Genomic DNA, 22,322 nt, shown 5'->3' with positions numbered 1-22,322 from the left:
AAAATTTGGGGGGGCACAGCCACGCCCCCAATGGTAATTTCCTTATAATTGTGGGGGGCACATGCCCCCAGTGCCCCACCCCTGCTACGAACCTAGGTGTGGTGGTTGGTGACGATAATGATGGGGATGATAATGATGGTGATGATAATCATGGTGACGATAATCATGGTGACGATAATGATGGTGACGATAATGATGGTGACGATAATGATGGTGACGATAATGATGGCGATGATAATGATGGTGATGATAATGATGGCGATGATAATGATGGTGATGGCGATGATGGCGATGATAATGATGGTGGTGGTAATGATGGTGACGATAATGATGGTGATGGTAATGATGGTGACGATAATGATGGTGATGGTAATGATGGCGATGATAATGATGGTGGTGGTGATTATTGATTGTGATGAAGCTGGTGTTTAAAGTGGTGATGGTGGCGGTGGTGGTGGCGATAATGGTAATCTTAATGATGGTGGTGTTTAAAGTGGTGATGGCGATGAAGGTGATATGTAATGATGCTGTATAGTGATGGTTGTGGTGGTAGTGATGTTGATTGCAATGATGGTGGTGTTAGTGATGGTTGTGGTAGTAGTGATGGTAAGTGGTGATTAATGAGGGTGGTGGTTATTGTGACGATGGCGGTGGTGATGGTGATGATTATTGATTGTAATGATGCTGGTGTTTAAAGTGGTGATGGTGGCGGTGGAGGTGGCGATAATGGTAATCGCAATGATGCTGGTGTTTAAAGTGGTGATGGCGATGAAGGTGATATGTAATGATGCTGTATAGTGATGGTTGTGGTGGTAGTGATGTTGATTGCAATGATGGTGGTGTTAGTGATGGTGGTAGTGATGGTGATTGCAATGATAGTGGTGGTTATAGTGATATGTAATGATGCTGTATAGGGATGGTGGTGGTGGTAGTGATGATTTTTTTGTGATTGCAATGATGGTGGTGATGATGGTGATTAGTGATCGTAATGATGCTGGTGTTTAAAGTGGTGATGGTGGCGATAATGGTGGTGTTTTTTTGGGGGGAGGGGGCGCTGGAGCGGTGGGTTGGAATAAAATCGTTCAATCGGTTTTACGGGCAATTATTCATGTGCTAAAATGCCTAACAACTGCTGGCAACTAATGAGTTAATATCTAAGAAAATCATGACAAAGAAACGCAATCTTGAGAAATTCGGTTTTATAAGAAAATCGCTATGACAAAAAGCTAAGATAAATGAGAAATTTTGCGCGCTTTCTTTGGGCGAATTAGGCCCGACATGCCTGTAAGATATTTCTCTTATCTGATAACGCTGCTTCAGATACATTAAATCGAACTCAAACTGATTGAGGGGATCAGGAGCACCATTTAAAAGATGTGAGATAATTAGCTTTGAAAAAGGGGCGGGCAATAACTCTCTCTTTCTCATTATAACATGGCAAGATAAAGACCGGTGCCTCAGTTATTATGGCGCTGTATAACGGTATCTAATGCTGCGATGTCTTCTATGAGAACTAATTAAAATATTTCTTGAGGGAGAAGGAATAACGAAGTTTTGAGTCAAGGCGATTCCGGCCTTACTCACAAAAGGTATGTGGCTGTGGGGACGACATTGTCAGAGTTTATCCTTATTTAGTGCACGGTCCTGTGAACACATAAGATATTCAAGAATATCCAATGCTCTTATCTCGTTGTATTCCCTCTATTGTGTGGCAGGGTCTTGAAGAACATTGCATTTTCATTTTATCTCATCAATAAACATGTATAAAGGTTTAAATCAAATAACTGGAAAATCTTGGAACGTGGTGGGAAATCTGTACGGAAATTTCACAAACACAAATGTGTCATGTATCGAACTCTTTTAAACACGAGGTTCCAGAATAAAAAGGTGAACCTAGGCCCTTGGCGGGGAGTCTCTCGTTCTCACTGTTCGTTGTAACGATAACAATCCAGCCAAACACTGAGCCTAGTTAGATAAAACAAGCCGATAATATTGACTACATTTACAATGCAGTACTTTATTACAACAAAATTATTTTACTTCAACATGTATTTCTACAACTTGTACAAAGTTTGAAAATTCGCGACACCAACAGTCACTGTTGCACTTTTGATTGACTGTGCGCGAATCTTTTCATCAACACCTATGAAATAAAACTTTTAGCTCTCCATCTAAGTTTATAGAACTATCAAATCAGAGTAAATATCTTTTGTATCTTCTTTCTTACAAGAGACGGCTTTTTGAAGGAACAAAGCTCTCAAAAAATTTAATTTCTCTAAGCAATGTACCCTTGGTAAATGAATGGTAAAAAGGAGGCAGAAAAATGAATGGTAAAAATAAAATGGTAAAAATGAATAGGCGGTCTAAAGAGGTTAAAAACAGCCCCCCCCCTCTCCCCCCTCAGCAAATCCTGCAGTACGCGCCTGGTGGTGAATGGTATATGATGGTGGTAGTGGGGACCATGATGTTGGTAGTAATAACTGCGTGATATGGTGTTTATGCTGCTGTTGGTGGTTGATGGCGATGGCGATAACGGTTATCGTTATGATGGTAGGGTTTAAAATGGTGATGGTGGTGTCAGAGCCGTAGCAGGCCACGTAAGATTGAGGAGAGGGAGCATAATACAGAAACATTAAGAAAATTTGGGGGGGCACAGCCACGCCCCAATCAATGGTAATTTCCTTATAATTGTGGGGGGAACATGCCCCCAGTGCCCCACCCCCTGCTACGAACCTAGGTGTGGTGATTGGTGACGATAATGATGGTGATGGTGATGATGGTGATGGTAATGGTGACGATACTGATGGTGATGGTAATGATGGTGACGATAATGATGGTGACGATAATGATGGTGACGATAATGATGGTGACGATAATGATGGCGATGATAATGATGGTGATGATGATGATGGCGATGATAATGATGGCGATGGTAATGATGGCGATGATAATGATGGTGGTGGTAATGATGGTGACGATAATGATGGTGATGGTAATGATGGTGACGATAATGATGGTGATGGTAATGATGGCGATGATAATGATGGTGGTGGTGATTATTGATTGTGATGAAGCTGGTGTTTAAAGTGGTGATGGTGGCGGTGGTGGTGGCGATAATGGTAATCTTAATGATGGTGGTGTTTAAAGTGGTGATGGCGATGAAGGTGATATGTAATGATGCTGTATAGTGATGGTTGTGGTGGTAGTGATGTTGATTGCAATGATGGTGGTGTTAGTGATGGTTGTGGTAGTAGTGATGGTAAGTGGTGATTAATGAGGGTGGTGGTTATTGTGACGATGGCGGTGGTGATGGTGATGATTATTGATTGTAATGATGCTGGTGTTTAGAGTGGTGATGGTGGCGGTGGTGGTGGCGATAATGGTAATCGTAATGATGCTGGTGTTTAAAGTGGTGATGGCGATGAAGGTGATATGTAATGATGCTGTATAGTGATGGTTGTGGTGGTAGTGATGGTGATTGCAATGATAGTGGTGGTTATAGTGATATGTAATGATGCTGTATAGGGATGGTGGTGGTGGTAGTGATGGTTTTTTTGTGATTGCAATGATGGTGGTGATGATGGTGATTAGTGATCGTAATGATGCTGGTGTTTAAAGTGGTGATGGTGGCGATAATGGTGGTTTTTTTTTTTGGGGGGGGAGGGGGCGCTGAAGCGGTGGGTTGGGATAAAATCGTTCAATCGGTTTTACGGGCAATTATTCATGTGCTAAAATGCCTAACAACTGCTGGCTGAGAAAAAAAAAAGAAAAAAAGGTACCTCCTGGGAAAAAGGAACAGATAATTTTCCCCCAGCAACTTTAAAAATTGATATTTACGGCATAAGAACATATTCGAACGACGAAATATGCCATTTACATGTTCCGGGAATGGGGCCTCGTTGTATGCCCTTGACATCAAGCGCAAGTGGACCAGACCTTATATCGTAATTACGTCATAGCTCTTGTCGGTCGTACGGGAACATCTCAAAACCTTAGGCTGTTGGTAGAATAAGAAAGGATTACCTTAATCTTTCAAGGCTTAATAAGGCTGATAGGCCCCACAAAGGACCTCGATCGCCATCATCAATTATCAGAAGCCACGAAATGCTCAATATAGAAACAAAACGAAGCGTTTTGTCTGCCATAGCAGGGATACACAATTTATCATTCTGTATTTATAGGTTTTGTTTAACGAATAAAGTGGCTGGTTAGGATAATTATTTATTGATAACAATAAGACAGAAAATTTGAGACAAATCCGTCCCTGGTTAGTTCTTAAACTATTCATCGACATTTAGAAAAAAGAGTGATGTTGGATCTATGAGACTAAACCACAAAATGCGGTTTCTTTCAGAGCTGTCTAGCTTGTTTTTTTCCTTTTCATAGGGCGCAATTAGAATGCAATCGATTAAAACATTTGAACAAATTCTAACAAATGCGAAAAAAGCCTTTTGTATGGACCTAGAAGCTCGGAGTTATTTAATCGATTTTAATCCTGAAGGGACGCCCATTGCGGTTTTTAAATAAATCACCACAGAACACACAAATTGGCTATATAGCTCGTGTGTCGCCTCATTAATATAAAAGACAAGTAAGAGTTTTCTCGAACAAAAGGCAGAGGCGACCATATGTAAACCATTCTACAGAAACAAGTAGAAACCAAACACTGCAGCAAAATGGATTATGAGAAAAACATTTTTGATATCAGTTTTCGTGATATCAGGTAGGACCGCAATCTTTTAAGAGCCCTTTTTCGTATCTCTTTTTTTAAAGTCAAAGCTATAAACCCAAAGCTCCCCTATATAAGAAGCGACGGTAAAAAGAAAAACACTGAAAATTTTCATTATGAATATATTACAAAACCTTAATCAAATAGGAGCTCTAAATCACGCCTTACGTTGAAAAAAGAGGTGACTCCCAAAACAGACGCTCATAAAGATGAAATGTTATAAGTGGTGGAAGAAATCACGCAAGTTGTGTGTATCTAGGGAAAAACCACGCAAGTAGCGTGCATCTGGGGATAAACCACGCAAGCAGTGTGTACCTAGCGAGAAACCGCGCAAGTAGCGTGTATCTAGAGAAAAACCACGCAAGAAGCGTGTATCTAGAGAGAAACCGCGCAATAAGCGTGCATCTGGGGATAAATAACGCAAGAAGCGTGCATCTGGGGATAAATAACGCAAGTAGCGTGTACCTGCGTAACCCCCCCCCCCCCCTCTCCTCCCCTCCTTAGCCAATCCTGGATACGGGCCTGACCCCTGGCTATGTGTTACAAGTTCTCACTTGCAAAAGGCTACTTTCCCGTGCTAATGATGGGCTCCAAGACCCTTTAAAAAGAAAACATCTATGCTCTCCAAATGTCTAACTTTCTAAAAGGCCCATTAAAGTCTCAATCACTTCTATGTTTTGATAGCAGATACCAATAATCCTTACTAATCTGTGTTTCCTAAAATTGAAAATCTCACAGGCGATAACACAATTAAGAAAACTACTGAACGGCATAAATAATTCAATGCACTCTAGCGAGGCGATAATTATAGCCACTTATTCTGACGCCAGTCTCTAGTTCCGCAACACAACGTAGAGACTCAAACATGGCAACAAGAGAAGACCGTGGGATAACTCTTCTACGTATGCTCGAGTCGCCATCTGCCGTGTGCAAAGTAAAACTGTCATCTTGATGTGTTCATCAGAAAGAAAATGTTCTAAAATAAACACGTATTAATCAGTCCCGTCCCACCACAAGACATAATCTTCAATCGGCTCGCGATGGCAAAGTAAGTTAATGAAAATCATATTTTCTACGTTGTTTCACTAGAAAATGATTCCTTCGTTAGATCGATCTGTTTAAAGAGCTGCTAACTCTATAAAAAAAAAACATTTTAAAAAACTTGGAGCTATCCTCTACGAAGTTCATGTATTTTCAAATGATAGACAATTTACTTTTTTTTAAATATTCAGAACCCGCTGTTTCGTGTATTTGTCCTAACGAGAAAGCTAAAGTTTACATTGTCAAAAAGACTCACTGAATTCATTATTAATTTCGCACGTGTTATTGTTTTTCTTTCTTTCTTTCTTTCTTTCTTCGGGGTCCTAAGAGTTCTGCCCGAGATATCTTTGCTTACTTGGTGACTATAAAAGTCCATGTTACCGTCATGGTTATGGCCTATTAATGGAAATTTTTCACATTTGCAATATTGATAAAAATAAAACAAATCATGCTTCCTTTGCCAAAACGAATTTTGACAATGAACTTCAATAAATTAAGGAATACGGCCTTTAAAACTAGTCAATTTCCATTTCATTTCATTTTCTCTAGGGTTCGTAGAAAGGCGATTTGTCAACCGTTCTGTTTTCCTTTTTCTAATTGCCGACCAGCACATTAGCATAAACACTATTCCTCCTATGTTTTCTAGCAAATGTCAATATCAAATAGGGCTGAATTATTATCGCCGATAGGTAACAATTAAGGACGTTTTTTATACACGAATATCATACGCTTTAAAGTGGAAGTGCCAAGTTTCGTGTCAAAAGAATAAAATTCGTTAAAAAGACAAGTTGAATATCTGAGAAAATGGCGTATTATCCGTCTATAAGTAGATTATTTAAATCCTCTATATATTAGGCTTAGATTAACCAATAACAGAAAACCCTAACTAGCACAAAATTTCTCTTGTTGAACCTATTTCTAACTGGGGATAATGATTTGTGGTTTGGTAGAACATTTTTTTTGTTTATCTAAGTGAATACAATTACTGGTTTTCTAGTTAAGCCATACAATAGCAGGTGACCAATGAGCATTTCAATAAAACATCAAGCAATTTCGCCCATATCTCTTTAGTTTCCCATAGTCACTGGCGCCGTACAATTGCGTCTAAAAATTAATGCAATAGCCATCAAGCCTGCATTAAACGCTTTTATTTTTTAGCTTGTTTTATTTATTCATATCAACCCCGGATGGATCACTTTTCAACATGATATTACACTTGAAAAATGATGATTGAAAATGAACGCTTTTCCAGTATCTAATTACTACCGCACCATTTGGTAGTACCGGGGTAATACTGATCTAGCAGTCAGCAAATAACGACAAAAAATGCGAGATAACTCATTGTATAGAGAAAAAGATTTGCCTAATTCAATGATCAGATGATAAAATATTCTGTTTGCATTAGATCGCGATGATCCAGAGGGTAAACAAAACACAATAATACGGTTTTTAAAGCCCACTTTTTTGTGTTGCACTTTTGTTGTTGCTTGGGAGGTGTTTCCTCGAAGACCTTTTAAAGTAAAAACCTTTATAATTAAACGTACATTATAAGTTTTATGTTAATCCATCTTTCCTTTTTGGCGAGGCACTTGCAATAAATATAATAAACATCGCTTCATTTCATAAACACTCTCTTAGGGTACGGTAATACGAGCAACTAAATCATCTATCTTGACTTACAACAACAAAAATTGCACGTTTCATTTTGCAACAAAACATTGTGAAGGCTGTGCGTATTACTTCAACGAATCAACTTGTCTCGCAGTATTTACAACAAAAGCTAGTTGTCTTCGATATTCTAGTACCTGCAAAATGCTGTTTTGTTGATGTAGGAAATAAAACCGTGGATTATACAATTTGTTTGATTCCAACAATCACACCTTTCCCGCAGGCGTAGCTCTAAGCACATGTAAACTAAGTGCTAAGTTTGCTGGTAAAAGCAATAGAAGACGAGAAAACGAGTTTCAGTAGAATGATGTTTTAATTTAGTGCATTTAGTTGCCAAGTCAATTATTTTCTAGAATTTATTTTTTTCATTTAGAGAATGGATTCCGGGCTTTGATGGATTTCAGAGGATTTATCTCATTTTTCGATATGTTTTTGAATGATGGGATTGTTTGCCAACTAAATGGCAACGTGCGGTCGTAAATATGCGGTTACTACAATTAAATTCAAATAGTGTAACCATGTCATTTCTGGTGGCAGTAATTATTAGAGTAACCATACAAATGGAAATGAAAACACAGCCGGACTGTCTAAGCATTCCACCACAAGACTCTCCCTAACGGTTCGTAATTTCACAAACAAAGAACTTCGTCTAGAATTCTGAGAGAATATGGACTTTTTAATTAGAATTGGTATTTTAAGGGTGCGCGAAAAGAGACGCTACGTTTTCTAGATTAGTTAATACTGACTGCTAAACAACGTTTTATCTAACGTTTAATACTAACGTTTTATGGTATGTTTTTTTAAGGGGGATAATTTTTGTTTTGGGGTATTTTTTGGCAGCAATTTTTGGTTTGTAGTTATATTCAATATTTTCCCGTTTAAAATAATCGGAGATTGTTACTAATCAACCGGAAGTAAACTAGTGACAATGCACCAGGCGCTCGCGGATAGCCACACAGGAAGCCCACACAAGACATAAAATAGCCGCACCGTGATGTAGGAGGCGATAGTGGCTTGTAATGCATCAGTAAAGTGTCACCTCGTCCTCATAACAGGATCAGTTATAATGTTGCCGGTGACTCTAACCTGAGTATCAGGCTTTTTTAGGGGAGAAGGGGGGAGAGAGAAGAGAGTCCAGTCCCCCCCTCCCCTGAGGGCCTCAGGCTAATGTGACTCCAAGTAAATCTAGAATGAAATTGACTTTTTCCTATTTTGCGTTCGCAGATTATTAGCATAAACTTTCAGTGGAGTTATTTAGGCTTTAAAGTTTTCAACCAGATGTTTGTATTATCTATTGATAAGTAGTATTGTTGCCTTACAGTAATATAATCATTTACCGGAACAACTTATTTTACTTACATTTTATTTACTAAATACGAGGCCGGCTTATCAAGCGTTCGCTTCATATGTCCGTAAGTTCTTTACTGCGATTACGAACACACGGTTAAACTGACCTGCTAATATCCTAAAAAAATAACATAACTGTCACCGGGATGAAAATTTTATCGCCAATCAAACATATCACGAAGACCCGTCATACCGATTGGTTACTTTATGGAAAGTTTCAAAGTATCTTTCCAGAAAGAAGAATTTTCGCTTGTAAGCATCATTAAAAACCAAATGATATACTAAACAGATTTTTTATTGAACCGCAACATAAATCTTGTATGTCGCGCATCGTAAACATGACTTTAAATTTTTCTTAAAAAAGGGCGATTATATTTAAAATACAAACCTACTCGATCAAGGTTTTGATTGATGGGTATTTTCCCCTATCTCAAAGGTGAAGTAAAAACTGCTTTTTAAAGTCTCCTTTTAAGTTAAGGTGGTTAATTAGGCTTAAAAACCATAAATAGATTAATTCTGGAGCAGTGTTAGCTTAGCGGCTACTTATGACGAGAGATACCGCGCGTACAAGTGCATTCACATTTAGAATTTCCCAACAACTCTCCTTTCTTGCTATCAAAGCAATCAATGCTTGTTTTTTTTTAGTTTGATTCTAAATCCGACTTCACATATTGGATCGTGGAAAGGTAATTGCGACGGCCAATTACCTTTATATCCATATTTGGACCGAGTTTGGGTATGACTTCGTTCGATCTTTCGATTTGCTGAAGTCTTTTCAGCGGGAGGTTAAACTTGCCAAAGAGGTGAACATGGTTGGAAAAAGCATTGTTTTATTTCAGGGTCGATGATTCAGACAGCGATGAGGAATTGAGTGCGGAAGTACTAGCTCTCATAGCTGACAGAATGGCCAGGCGAAAAACCGCGCTTCAAGAGAGAGAGAAAGCGAAAGAGAAGGCCAGAAACCGCAACAATTTCACCACTATTAACGTCAGCGGTCGCCGCTTTCTCGTCGACATTGAGATCTTTAGCCGTTTTCCAGGTAAATGCCAACAACAGCCTGATGATTTTTCTCTCTAAAATAGATGATTAAATCCCCTTTCTGGTTCAAAAATGAATTTTCTTGAGGCTCCAACCCATAAATATTTAAGCTGGGTATTATTCAGTGAACCAATTAAAGTTATAGAAAAATAGAACGCTGCGACTAGATCGTGCCTTGTTGTTAAGCTTAAAACCGCCGTCAAACAGACGTCAAAACAACGAGGAAAGTTTTTCGATTTCCTTTTGTCTCCCACTTTGTTTTTCTTCTTCAAATGTTAGATGCTATGGTTTGGTTTAAAATATAATAATTGTAATTTTCAAGAAACGATGCAATGCAATCATACAATGTTTAATTGATTAGTGAAAGTGTACAGATCCTCTTTACTACATCTTAGACAAGATAAATCACAATGATTTCCGCATTTAAAAACATCCGTTTCTTGATCGGAAGCGATAGATGTAAAAGATTAAAAAGGAAGCGCATGTCTTTAACAAGGTGAAGGCGTCCTTGCTAATAGGGCTCCAAGTTCATATTTCTCGCTGCATTTTGTTAAATCAAACAAAGGCACTAGGCCACCATTGTACTTATTGGTGTCAAATCGCGACAGATCATTCCCTTTCTCTAAGATCGTCAAAACAAATCGCGTATTTATTCAGAGATTGTGGCGCCAGTAGGTGACTTGCGCTAAGAGATCACGTGACTGTTTGGGTGGCAAACTGTGGCTCAGGCTTTTGGCGGCAAAATAGCAACTTACGCTTACTAAAAAAGTCAGAATGCCTTTTTTAGAAAGGGTTTGATATTATTTAAAGATTTCATTTTTTCGTCGTTCTCTGGTGTTACGCAGTCATTTCTCTTTTTTATTTTTTGTTTGTTTGATCATTTTGTTTTGAGTTTGCACACAGAAAGGTCACGTGATCTCTTAGCGCAAGTCCCCTATTACTGTGGCCCCGAGGACAAAGCCTTCAGAAAGTTAGCCAATAGGCGACTTGCTTACAGATCACGTGACTTTTTGGTTGGAAATTTCGCACGCGCTCAGGCATTTAGCGGCAAAATATCAACAACAAAAAGCTATTTAGTTATAGCGCAAGTTTCTTTGCCAGAAATTGCTTTTTTCCATTCAAAGATTTTTTTTTTGTCGTTCTCTGGCTTGACGGGACACTTCGTTTCCAAAAAATCACTTGATCAGTTTGCAATTTGCCAGAAATCTTATAAACGTCATATTCGGATACGCAATTGATCATTTCTTTGCCACTCTGCTTGCCTGGTACAACCCATTTTCAGTCAGAAAGTATGTTTCTTTCATTCTTATTGGCTGACTTCCTGTCAAGGTGGCCACGGTAATTTGTTTTTGCACGCGAAAGCGCAAAATAACTTTCTCGCGAAAATTCCGTGTCGCTTACGAGTTAATAATTATACCAACCACCATCATTATTATTGATAATTAAATTATTGTAGCATGCACTAGTCATCGAGAAGCAGAAAAAAAAGTAAATGTGCAAAACGTCATTGAACCTGTTATCCTGATTAATTTTAATTATTACGTTAATTCCCAGACACACTTCTCGGGAGCACGATGAAGCAGCACTTTTACGACCCTTCCAAGAAGGAGTACTTTTTCGACCGTGACCCGGAGGTGTTCAAATATATCATAACCTTCTACAAGACTGGAAAACTCCACTACCCAGAGGAAGAGTGTGCCTGCTGCTTCGAGACCGAGTGCGCGTATTTCGGCATCCTTGCCGACATCATGTCTGATTGCTGTCACGAGCCATACGGAGAACAAAAGGAAGACTTCGATGATTATTTAAAACGCAATAAACCGGCGCTTGGGCTTACGGACCCTGACAGTCTCAAGGGAGCGGCTCGGTTCCGCTGCAAAATGTGGCAGCTTTTCGAAGAACCGAGCGGTAACATTTTTGGACTGATGCTGCACTACATATCAGCAGTTTTTATAGCCGTCAGCGTCGTTACATCTGTCGTGGAGACTGTTCCATGTGGGATCACCACTTGTGGGAAAAAATACGAGTACTTATTTTTTGTTCTAGAAGCAATATGCGTGTGCCTGTTTTCCACTGAATACGCGTGCCGATTATATTCTGCTCCTGAGCGCTGGTTATTCATGAAGAAGTTCCTGAGTATCATAGACTTGATCGCCATATTACCTTTCTACGCGGGGCTTATTGTACCTGAAGCCTCGAGCGGACCTTTTACGGTACTCAGGGTTTTCCGGATTTTCCGGATTGTCAAGATGTCACGGCACAGCACCAAAGTACGCGCGGCGGGAAGCTCACTCAAGGACAGTTTCTCGGAGTTGAGTTTCGTGTTCGTTGTATTGGCTGCCCTGATCATCCTGTTCTCGTCGGTGATTTATTATTCCGAGAGCGTCGACCCGAATAGTAACTTCACGAGCATACCTGCAACCTTCTGGTACACTATCGTAACAATGACAACCCTAGGGTAAGCCAGCGCTGTCGTATCTATCGCTCTACTTCAATTAAAATGAGGCTTCTGCCATGAGTTTTTCGTGGGCCACTCAAAAACACAATTAATCAATCAGAGTAGAGTTGGAAGCTAGACTAAAGAAAACCACTCTCATTGTTTCCCTTAGTATTATCAAAGAATTAGTTTCGGGAGTTGACATGAATCGTATAAATGGTTTCAATGTTACCCCTCTTAAAATTTTACCTTAACTTCTCTGTTTTGTTTTTATGTTTTTATGAGGGTGTGCTGTATACAGATTGCTCGAAATCGCAGTAAACTTATAATCATGTAGATTAAACTAGAATGTTTGTATTGTCAGGTACGGTGACCTTGTACCCGAGAGCCTTGTTGGCAGACTCACGGGGGCCCTGTGTTCTCTGAGCGGGATTCTTGTAGTCGCACTCCCCGCCCCAGTCCTCGAGAAGAACATGAAGAAAGCTCGGAAAGGCGAGAACGACGACCGAATACCACTGACCTACCAAACTCCTGCCAGGAAAAAGAAAAATTCGACTCGCTTTCAACAAAGCTCCACAAGTAGCTCAAATGCCCGTACAACAGTGTGACGCGAAGCCAAAATGCAATTGGCGGAACAAGAAACCTTTGAAATGTGAGGACTTGAAATATGTATACTATCCCAAAAGATTTAAGGAACAGAATTTACTTTATTGGAACAAGAAAAAATTGCAGTAAATTCATAAAGCAAATCCAAGAAACAAATGACTTTGGTTTGAGATTATTCGGGTATATTCAAAACCGTATATGCAGAACTTGCCATGAAATCGTAGATATGTCATGTACTAAGTTATACTTATAGGACGTTGTCACCGTTAAATAACCAAGGATAGAGGAGGCTAGACGGGGACCCCCACCCATAACGTATCAAGGTGTATCAAGACTGTACAGTCTGAAGCATATAGTATCCAGTAAACCTCAAAAAAATGTCTGAGCCATAGAGCATGTACTAAATAAACCCCACAGAAGCGTCTGAACCAGGGGAGGTGACTCTGCAGAAAAGTAGACGGGGATGCTCGTTCTATCTTTTAGGATATAAAATTCTTACCAACTGCTATCTCTTAGGGGATGTTTTAGGATTTTTCCGATTCTGCTATCATTTAGGGCGTCTCAAGCTCAATGGTGGCCCAATCGCTCGAAACGTATTTTACAATAAACCACAAGTTAACTGACCGATTGATACTTTTGGCTTTATTGTCGGTAACGTAACAATACAGGATCCATCAGCCAATAAAAACGTGCATTGTTTTTTAAGTGCTGTCTCTTAGGGTTAAAAATTCATTCGACCACACCCAATGTGCTATCACTTATGGGTAAGAGTTGTTGTTGACCACGTTCTTAGCGCTATCCCTCATAATTAAAATTGGTTTTGCTGTCGAGCACCCCCGTCTGTGTTTCTCGAAGTCCCCCCCCTTCCCCCGGGCGTCTGAGTCATATAGCATGCAGTAAGCACCACAGAAATGTCTGAGCCATATATAGTATATACTAAATAAACCCCAGAAATGTCTGAGTAAAATAGCATGCCGTGCTCCCCACAGAAATGTTTGAGCCATATAGTATGTAGTAAGCCCCCAAAAAATGTCTGAAACATATAACATAAAGTAAACCCCACAGAAATGTGTGAGCTATATAGTATGCAGTGAACCCCACAGAAACGTCAGAGTCAAAAGGCATGTACTAAATAAACCCCACAGAAGCGTCTGAGACATATAACATCCAGTGAACCCCACAGATGAGCCACATAGCATGTAGTAAACAGTAAATAAACCCACAAAAGCGTCTAAGCCATATAGCAAGTACTAAGTCTGAGACATACAGCACTTAGTAAACAAGGAACAATGCCGAGTAGAAAGCATCAAAGTAAAATACCCCCTTTACATAATCCTTTACTATGCTTCGCCTGAGGCTGCGAATGAAAAATTATGAAAGCTTTGTGTCACAATAAATATTTGAATGAAAAAAATACATTATATATTCATGAGAAATGTATTTCAATTAACAGAGTAACGAATGTTTAAAATGCACTAAACAAGGCAAATGATTTTACAGCAATTTTATTGAAAAAATCCAAATGTACAAGATGTTATTAATATAACCCAAATTCCTCTCCAACACGCATATATAAGAGGAAACATTCACACAAAAATGCGAACTGAAAATTTTATTGTCAAGATCAGCTCGAAAATGGACCCGAACATTCTGGAGTCTATTTTGCGTTACTTGGCAATTATCTACTATTTCGAGTATGTACAAACACAATACTGTACGGTTCGCATTAATAAGTCACAGAGACTGTGCTTAGAATATAGAATCAGGAAAAGGCGGCCTATTCGTTGAGCTGACAGAGTAGCGCCGTGCCTTTCTCTATCCAGAAGGCCTGCGGTAGATCTGTAGGGAGGTACACGGATACGACGAAGTTCGTGGAATGACCTGGAAACAAAACAATCAGTTACGCAACAATCGAGTTATAAACCTATATGCATCGCGTTAAAGAACATCAGTCAGCCTTTAAAAAGCTGTTGCAACATCATAATCATAATCGTCATAATTAACATCAACAATAACAAAAGTACAAGTAACAACAACAACAACAACAACAACAACATTTTAATTTGTTGTGACTATAAAGTCGGGACAAATAACGCCCTTATTGAAAACCGCGAGAGATCGATAATACTCCACATAGAGGACATACAAGATGCCTGGAGGGAATACCGAGCTCTTTATTAGTTATCTTCCCTTTTCTTTAAAAAGGGGGGAAGGGGGCACGTGTTATACCTGTGGTTGAGAGCACGCCAGCACGGGCAGAGGTCTTGTACAGAGGTGACATGTATTGTGAGGGGTCTGGCACTAGGTTCATCTGCGGCTCCATGTGCAGGATGGGTAATGGCTGCAGGCGATAAGCGGTTAGCTTAGTATCAATGATAATGACGATTCATTGGGGTGAGGGTTGGGCGAGAGATGCAGATGATAAGAAAGTGCATTTGCAAAACTTACACGGAGCATTACCTAAACGATTCCAGAGGCCGTAACTCCACGACATTGCAAGACATATTGATAAAATTTGCACACGTACCGGGTTCATCTCTCCGTAGCGCGCGTCACCGAGCATCATGGAATCATCATCCCAGCGCGCTCCGTCTAGGTATAGCCCATGTACCAGTACGCCGTCGTCGGGGCAGTCCAGCTCCTCGTCAAGCGGGAGCGCCTGTCCGTACTCAAGCTTAGCGGTCTCCTCGGCAACCTCCTCCTGGTTACGGTACTGGGGCAGCACGTTGTAGCTGAACGTCAGTTGGTCGATAGGAAGGTTGTACTTGCGCGCGTGGTTTTGTAGGGTGCCAGTCAGGAAACCTTAAGGCAATACAACATGTCAGACTGGGGAGCGGGATAGTGCCATAAGAGATGCTAAAGGCTGGCGTGGATCTAGGTTTGATCTAAACACCTGTCAACCTATAGTACCACATCTATAATTATCACTGGTCGCAAAAGAAAACTATAGGAAATCATATAAGGAGGTTGAGGGTATTTCGACAAGGTTTGAGTGAAGTAGACCAGGCCTGTACCCAGGGGGGGGGGGGGGGGGGGTTGCAGGGGGTGCGAACGCACCCCCCCCCCCCCCCCCCCCCCCACAACGGCCACAAGTCCTTTTTGGGTTCTCAATAGACGTGATATTTGTAGACAAAATTAAAAATCATAAGCGCTGGTATGTAGCCAAATCCAACAATAAACGTCCAGTGGAGATACTGCAAAGGCATGAAAAAATCCTTTTTTGTTCTTTCGGAGGCGGTTAGATTTTTATCAGAGAACTCCCTCCCTCCCCCTCCCCCCCTCCCCCCAGAAAAATAAGGTCCGGTCTGGGTAAGGGCCTGTAGACGCCATTTTATGCTCCCGCTGAATGGCGAGTCACAAAAAGCACCCATTTCCATCGGGTAACTCGTACGTAACCAAGATATTTTCAAAATCGTCAATAACTTATTGGACTTCATTTGTAGATTGTTATTTTGAGTTATTCCTTGCGATTACACCGCTGTATTTTCAATGATAACAATAACAAAGGAGTGGTTGATCGACATTCTTGAAGGCTTCCCTGCAGGGCCTTAAGTAGTATTCACCAAGCAGCCGATCCCTGCTTACCTTGTGGGAAGAAAAATCCAGAGATCCAGAAAGATTTGGGCGGCCCGTGGATAATCCATTGCTGTGGAGGGTAAAGGATATGGTGAATCGGCTCCAGGCTTCGAGTAACATGGGGCAAACAGATCGTACTAGGTATAAAGGAAATATAGTGCTGATTTACCTCAACAAACATTGTCCTCAGGACGAGATCCTTGACCCAGGAGCCGAGAGGCTTAAGTGATGGGTAAGACGAGTTTGCCCACATGTCAGGAACCTGAGAAAAAAACACAGAACCCATCAGTCATTACCTTGCTCTTCACGCACTCAGAGATAAAGTGTAAGATATGGTGTTAGAAATAAAGTGCGGCCATAAAGTGCGTACACAGACAGGTAAACGAAATAGCGGTAGAGGAACGTGACGTAACACGTGGAGGAGCTTTCCCACACTAAGTACGAGGGTTCGTCATTCTTACGTTGAGTGGGGGACTGGCACGAGTATGCGATAAGCGAACTGCATGCTGGGACCATTTTAGGGGACGCAATTCAATGGCGTCGTCAACATGGTGATGGTACTGAATGAAAGCTGGAAAATGGCAGGTTTTGGTAATTCTGCTCCCGAATAACATTGGCATTGCTGTTCAACACGCTGTTCCTTTTTCAAACAGCATGTTTGAAAATCCACCCAATCCCCTGCGCGTCGTTAGAATGCTGAATAGGCGAAATACGGCGACAAAGTCGACGGCGAATTTGTATTTTCATACGGGAGACCTAACAATGCAACTGTGCCTCAGCTCATCACCTCAGCTCACCATCTCTCTGATAAAAATTTGAGTGAGGGAAGGCTGCACTTGAACATTAATAGCATACGGTGGATTGCTCTACCTGGTTGTTTAGGAAACTTGTGTAAACCTTGTCCAGTTCTAATGACATCACTACCAGACCCTTGATGGCTTTCTGCAGCTGTGTAAGCGAGTTCTTGATCACCTTAAGCAGGTTATTAAAGCGATCTACTTCCTGTCCTAGCACGGTGGTCAGCGAATTGTACCTGCCTTTTGCATCCGTCTATGACATAGTAAGAAAAGGAGATAAGGAAAAAAACTCATAAAAGGCAAAAAATAAATAAGGAAATATTAAAAGCACCATCGTACAAGGGGTATGGGCTGAATGCTAGGCCACAAGGTCCATTTTCATGGAGTCTGCAATTCTGCAATCAATTTTCGTTTCGTTTCTAGCCTCAATGACTCCCTCCCAATAATGGCATAAAACTTCATGCAACTAATGACACCACCCAAATAAATAACAAAACATTCACGTCAAGGGTATGGAAATGGCATATTCTATGACTAATTTGTGACGAAATGACTATATCGTAGAGCAAATGTTTATATAACGGTAACCACCAAATGGTCAATCACCATGTTTAAACATTAGTACTAGATTTGGCAGTTATATGTGCACTTCCGTTTTATATTCACTACATGCATAAGGTAACCTAGGTAACGCACCTCGAACAAAGACTTTTCGGCTTTCTCCATGTCCAGTACGTCCATCAGTTTACCAAGGATGCTGTCGGCCAGCTCGTACACGATCTCGTCGTTCGTCTTACCGCCGCCAGAGCTCGCGAGTCGTGGCTGTACCTCAAGCACTGTGTAGATCAGCTGGTGGGTCTCTTGCATCTATAAAGACGTCGACGAAACAAGAGTTAGGCCAGTTAGGCATGAAGAGAGGGGGAGGGGGATGTTTGAAAACAGGGAGAACAGGCGGGTTGTTGGGGTTCTCGTACATGCAAAAGACGTCAGGTTCGTCAGTGAGAGGTAGGTTGTCTTACCTGGAAGGCTATGTTGCCGTTCTCGTGCATGCCAAACACTTCAGGTTCGTCAGTGAGAGATAGGTTGTCTTACCTGGAAGGCTATTGTAGGGTTCTCGTGCATGCCAAACACGTCAGGTTCGTCAGTGAGAGGTAGGTTGTCTTACCTGGAAGGCTATGTTAAGGTTCTCGTGCATGCCAAACACTTCAGGTTCGTCAGTGAGAGATAGGTTGTCTTACCTGGAAGGCTATATTAGGGTTCTCGTGCATGTCAAACACGTCAGGTTCGTCAGTGAGAGATAGGTTGTCTTACCTGGAAGGCTATGTTGGCGTTCTCGTGCATGTCAAACACTTCAGGTTCGTCAGTGAGAGATAGGTTGTCTTACCTGGAAGGCTATATTAGGGTTCTCGTGCATGTCAAACACGTCAGGTTCGTCAGTGAGAGGTAGGTTGTCTTACCTGGAAGGCTACGTTGGCGTTCTCGTGCATGCCAAACACGTCAGGTTCGTCAGTGAGAGGTAGGTTGTCTTACCTGGAAGGCTATGTTAAGGTTCTCGTGCATGCCAAACACTTCAGGTTCGTCAGTGAGAGATAGGTTGTCTTACCTGGAAGGCTATATTAGAGTTCTCGTGCATGTCAAACACGTCAGGTTCGCCAGTGAGAGGTAGGTTGTCTTACCTGGAAGGCTATGTTGGCGTTCTCGTGCATGTCAAACACTTCAGGTTCGTCAGTGAGAGATAGGTTGTCTTACCTGGAAGGCTACGTTGGCGTTCTCGTGCATGCCAAACACATCAGGTTCGTCAGTGAGAGATAGGTTGTCTTACCTGGAAGGCTATGTTGGTTTTTTCGTGCATGCCAAACACGTCAGGTTCGTCAGTGAGAGATAGGTTGTCTTACCTGGAAGGCTATGTTGGCGTTCTCGTGCATGTCAAACACGTCAGGTTCGCCAGTGAGAGATAGGTTGTCTTACCTGGAAGGTTTTGTTAGGGTTCTCGTGCATGTCAAACACTTCAGGTTCGTCAGTGTGAGATAGGTTGTCTTACCTGGAAGGCTATTGTAGGGTTCTCGTGCATGCCAAACACGTCAGGTTCGTCAGTGAGAGGTAGGTTGTCTTACCTGGAAGGCTATGTTAGGGTTCTCGTGCATGCCAAACACTTCAGGTTCGTCAGTGAGAGATAGGTTGTCTTACCTGGAAGGCTATATTAGGGTTCTCGTGCATGTCAAACACGTCAGGTTCGCCAGTGAGAGGTAGGTTGTCTTACCTGGAAGGCTATGTTAGGGTTCTCGTGCATGTCAAACACTTCAGGTTCGTCAGTGAGAGGTAGGTTGTCTTACCTGGAAGGCTATTGTAGGGTTCTCGTGCATGCCAAATACGTCAGGTTCGTCAGTGAGAGATAGGTTGTCTTACCTGGAAGGCTATGTTGGCGTTCTCGTGCATGCCAAACACGTCAGGTTCGTCAGTGAGAGATAGGTTGTCTTACCTGGAAGGCTATATTAGGGTTCTCGTGCATGCCAAACACTTCAGGTTCGTCAGTGAGAGATAGGTTGTCTTACCTGGAAGGCTATGTTGGCGTTCTCGTGCATGTCAAACACGTCAGGTTCGTCAGTGAGAGATAGGTTGTCTTACCTGGAAGGCTATGTTGGATTTTTCGTGCATGCCAAACACGTCAGGTTCGTCAGTGACAGATAGGTTGTCTTACCTGGAAGGCTATGTTAGGGTTCTCGTGCATGTCAAACACTTCAGGTTCGTCAGTAAGAGATAGGTTGTCTTACCTGGAAGGCTATGTTGGTTTTTTCGTGCATGTCAAACACGTCAGGTTCGTCAGTGAGAGATAGGTTGTCTTACCTGGAAGGCTATGTTGGCGTTCTCGTGCATGTCAAACACTTCAGGTTCGTCAGTGAGAGATAGGTTGTCTTACCTGGAAGGCTATGTTGGCGTTCTCGTGCATGCCAAACACGTCAGGTTCGTCAGTGAGAGATAGGTTGTCTTACCTGGAAGGCTATGTTGGCGTTCTCGTGCATGCCAAACACGTCAGGTTCGTCAGTGAGAGGTAGGTTGTCTTATCTGGAAGGCTATGTTGGCGTTCTCGTGCATGTCAAACACTTCAGGTTCGTCAGTGAGAGGTGGGTTGTCTTACCTGGGAGGCTATTGTAGGGTTCTCGTGCATGCCAAACACGTCAGATTCGTCAGTGAGAGGTAGGTTGTCTTACCTGGAAGGCTATGTTGGCGTTCTCGTGCATGCCAAACACGTCAGGTCCGTCAGTGAGAGGTAGGTTGTCTTATCTGGAAGGCTATGTTGGCGTTCTCGTGCATGTCAAACACTTCAGGTTCGTCAGTGAGAGATAGGTTGTCTTACCTGGAAGACTATTGTAGGGTTCTCGTGCATGTCAAACACGTCAGGTTCGTCAGTGAGAGGTAGGTTGTCTTACCTGGAAGGCTATGTTGGCGTTCTCGTGCATGCCAAACACTTCAGGTTCGTCAGTGAGAGGTAGGTTGTCCACGTACTCGCGGTAATCATGAAGCGACTCAAAACCGGGTGGGAAGTAAATTCCTGGAGTAGAATGAATCATGGTCATTTGATTATGCAAGTTTTGAGCATGAAAGGACAAAGGGCCTTAATAATAGCCCAATCCATTTCAAACTGTTTGAAAACCTATCGATAAGCACGACCCATGTTAGTGATCTCTTTAGCCCTGGTTTACTTGTGTCAGGCTACTAAAGGGATAATATCTGGCTCTCTACAATTATGTGAATCTTGTGTTTTTTTCTTTATTTTTTTTAGGTGGAGGAGGGTTGACTAAGAGAAAGGGGTTTGTGGCTTCCACTTCTATGTTCATTTCTATTCAAAATGCTCAAAATCATTTTACACATATTGAAATGGGGACTGACTGAATCGAACTATTCGAAGGCAAAAGTTGCACAGAGTATTTAGCTAAGGGTTTCATTCTTTTCTCTCCTCTTCATCTGTTACCTGATTCAGAGAATTTGTAGTTGTCTTCTAAGATCTTGGGCGAAAAGAAGCGACCGAGGATTGTGGTAAGGCAGCGCTGATCCCATTCATCCGTCACACGTCCACCGTACGTAATCTGTCAACATAAATAATACCCTTAGTCCAACGTCTGACACCGTTCGTAATCTGTCAACCTAAATAATACCCTTAGTCCAACGTCTGACACCGTACGTAATCTGTCAACATAAATAATACCCTTAGTACAACGTCTGACACCGTACGTAATCTGTCAACATAAATAATACCCTTAGTCCAACGTCTGACACCGTACGTAATCTGTCACCATAAATGATACCCTTAGTCCAACGTCTGACACCGTACGTAATCTGTCACCATAAATGATACCCTTAGTCCAACGTCTGACACCGTACGTAATCTGTCAACATAAATAATACCCTTAGTCCAACGTCTGACACCGTACGTAATCTGTCAACATAAATAATACCCTTAGTCCAACGTCTGACACCGTACGTAATCTGTCAACATAAATAATACCCTTAGTCCAACGTCTGACACCGTACGTAATCTGTCAACATAAATAATACCCTTAGTCCAACGTCTGACACCGTACGTAATCTGTCACCAAAGATGATACCTTTAGTCCAACGTCTGACACCGTTCGTAATCTGTCACCATAGATGATACCCTTAAGGCTCGTCTACACGAGCACATTTTATGTGGCAAATGTGTATATGGCAATTTTTATTTGCTCGTGTAGATGATCAAATTTGGCAAATTTTTATGTGGCAAATGCATTTGTCGAAAAGCCAACACGTTTGCTTTTATTTGGCAAATAAAAATTGTTAAATATCAAAATTTGTTCGTGTGGACGAGACGCCACATAAAATGTGGCAAATATTTTGAATTCAGTAGACCCGCTGTACAAAATCATTACTGACGCAAAATTGACAACAAATATTTGTCGATCATCTACACGAGCAAATAAAAATTGCCACATACATTTGCCACATAAAATTTGCTCGTGTCGTTGGTAATCAGAACTTACTGTGATTAAACTGAATGAATTGTTTTAATTATCATTTTGGTTATCAGTACTTATGATTGAACTTAATG

The 22,322-nt window shown here is 41.4% G+C and overlaps 2 protein-coding genes across 10 annotated transcripts in view; one reads left to right on the top strand and one right to left on the bottom strand.

Annotated features, from left to right (window-relative positions):
• Nucleotides 1–1,447: 1,447 nt before the first annotated feature.
• Nucleotides 1,448–13,854, top strand: LOC5502742 (potassium voltage-gated channel protein Shal). Of its 6 annotated transcripts, none has more exons than XM_048731907.1 (4): nt 1,448–1,589; nt 9,625–9,824; nt 11,378–12,281; nt 12,625–13,854. In XM_048731907.1, the coding sequence occupies exons 2-4, from the start codon at nt 9,689–9,691 to the stop codon at nt 12,866–12,868; spliced, it is 1,284 nt and encodes a 427-aa protein (XP_048587864.1). In that variant the 5' UTR covers nt 1,448–1,589; nt 9,625–9,688; the 3' UTR covers nt 12,869–13,854. The 6 variants fall into 6 exon arrangements, with proteins under 6 accessions (XP_048587864.1, XP_032226935.2, XP_032226931.2 ...); XM_032371040.2 differs by lacking the exon at nt 1,448–1,589 and adding an exon at nt 5,490–5,777; XM_032371043.2 differs by lacking the exon at nt 1,448–1,589 and adding an exon at nt 7,779–8,057.
• Nucleotides 13,855–14,355: 501 nt separating this feature from the next.
• LOC5502739 (dynein axonemal heavy chain 6) overlaps nt 14,356–22,322 on the bottom strand; it is a 65,211-nt gene continuing 57,244 nt past the window's right edge. For 3 of the 4 annotated variants that reach the window (XM_048731842.1, XM_048731899.1, XM_048731894.1), the window contains 9 exons: nt 21,210–21,324; nt 20,668–20,789; nt 17,936–18,106; nt 17,313–17,492; nt 16,612–16,704; nt 16,452–16,512; nt 15,394–15,668; nt 15,096–15,207; nt 14,356–14,747 (listed from right to left, as the gene is read on the bottom strand). In XM_048731842.1, coding sequence (XP_048587799.1) covers nt 14,644–14,747; nt 15,096–15,207; nt 15,394–15,668; nt 16,452–16,512; nt 16,612–16,704; nt 17,313–17,492; nt 17,936–18,106; nt 20,668–20,789; nt 21,210–21,324 — 1,233 coding nt within the window. In that variant the 3' untranslated portion in view covers nt 14,356–14,643. Of the gene's footprint in view, nt 14,748–15,095; nt 15,208–15,393; nt 15,669–16,451; nt 16,513–16,611; nt 16,705–17,312; nt 17,493–17,935; nt 18,107–20,667; nt 20,790–21,209; nt 21,325–21,614; nt 21,825–22,322 lie in introns of those variants that run through there. The other variant, XM_048731876.1, reaches the window with a different exon arrangement.

The sequence above is a fragment of the Nematostella vectensis genome, chromosome 1, assembly GCF_932526225.1.
Source record: "Nematostella vectensis chromosome 1, jaNemVect1.1, whole genome shotgun sequence".
Lineage (NCBI taxonomy): Eukaryota > Metazoa > Cnidaria > Anthozoa > Actiniaria > Edwardsiidae > Nematostella > Nematostella vectensis.
This window is presented reverse-complemented; position numbering and strand designations above follow the sequence as displayed.

What these genes read in the sequence shown, in the direction of transcription:
- LOC5502742 (XM_032371040.2), top strand. An exon ending in GATCTTTAGCCGTTTTCCAG is followed by an intron (nt 9,825 to 11,377) that starts GTAAATGCCAAC and finishes GTTAATTCCCAG; the next exon opens with ACACACTTCTCGGGAGCACG. An exon ending in GTAACAATGACAACCCTAGG is followed by an intron (nt 12,282 to 12,624) that starts GTAAGCCAGCGC and finishes TTGTATTGTCAG; the next exon opens with GTACGGTGACCTTGTACCCG.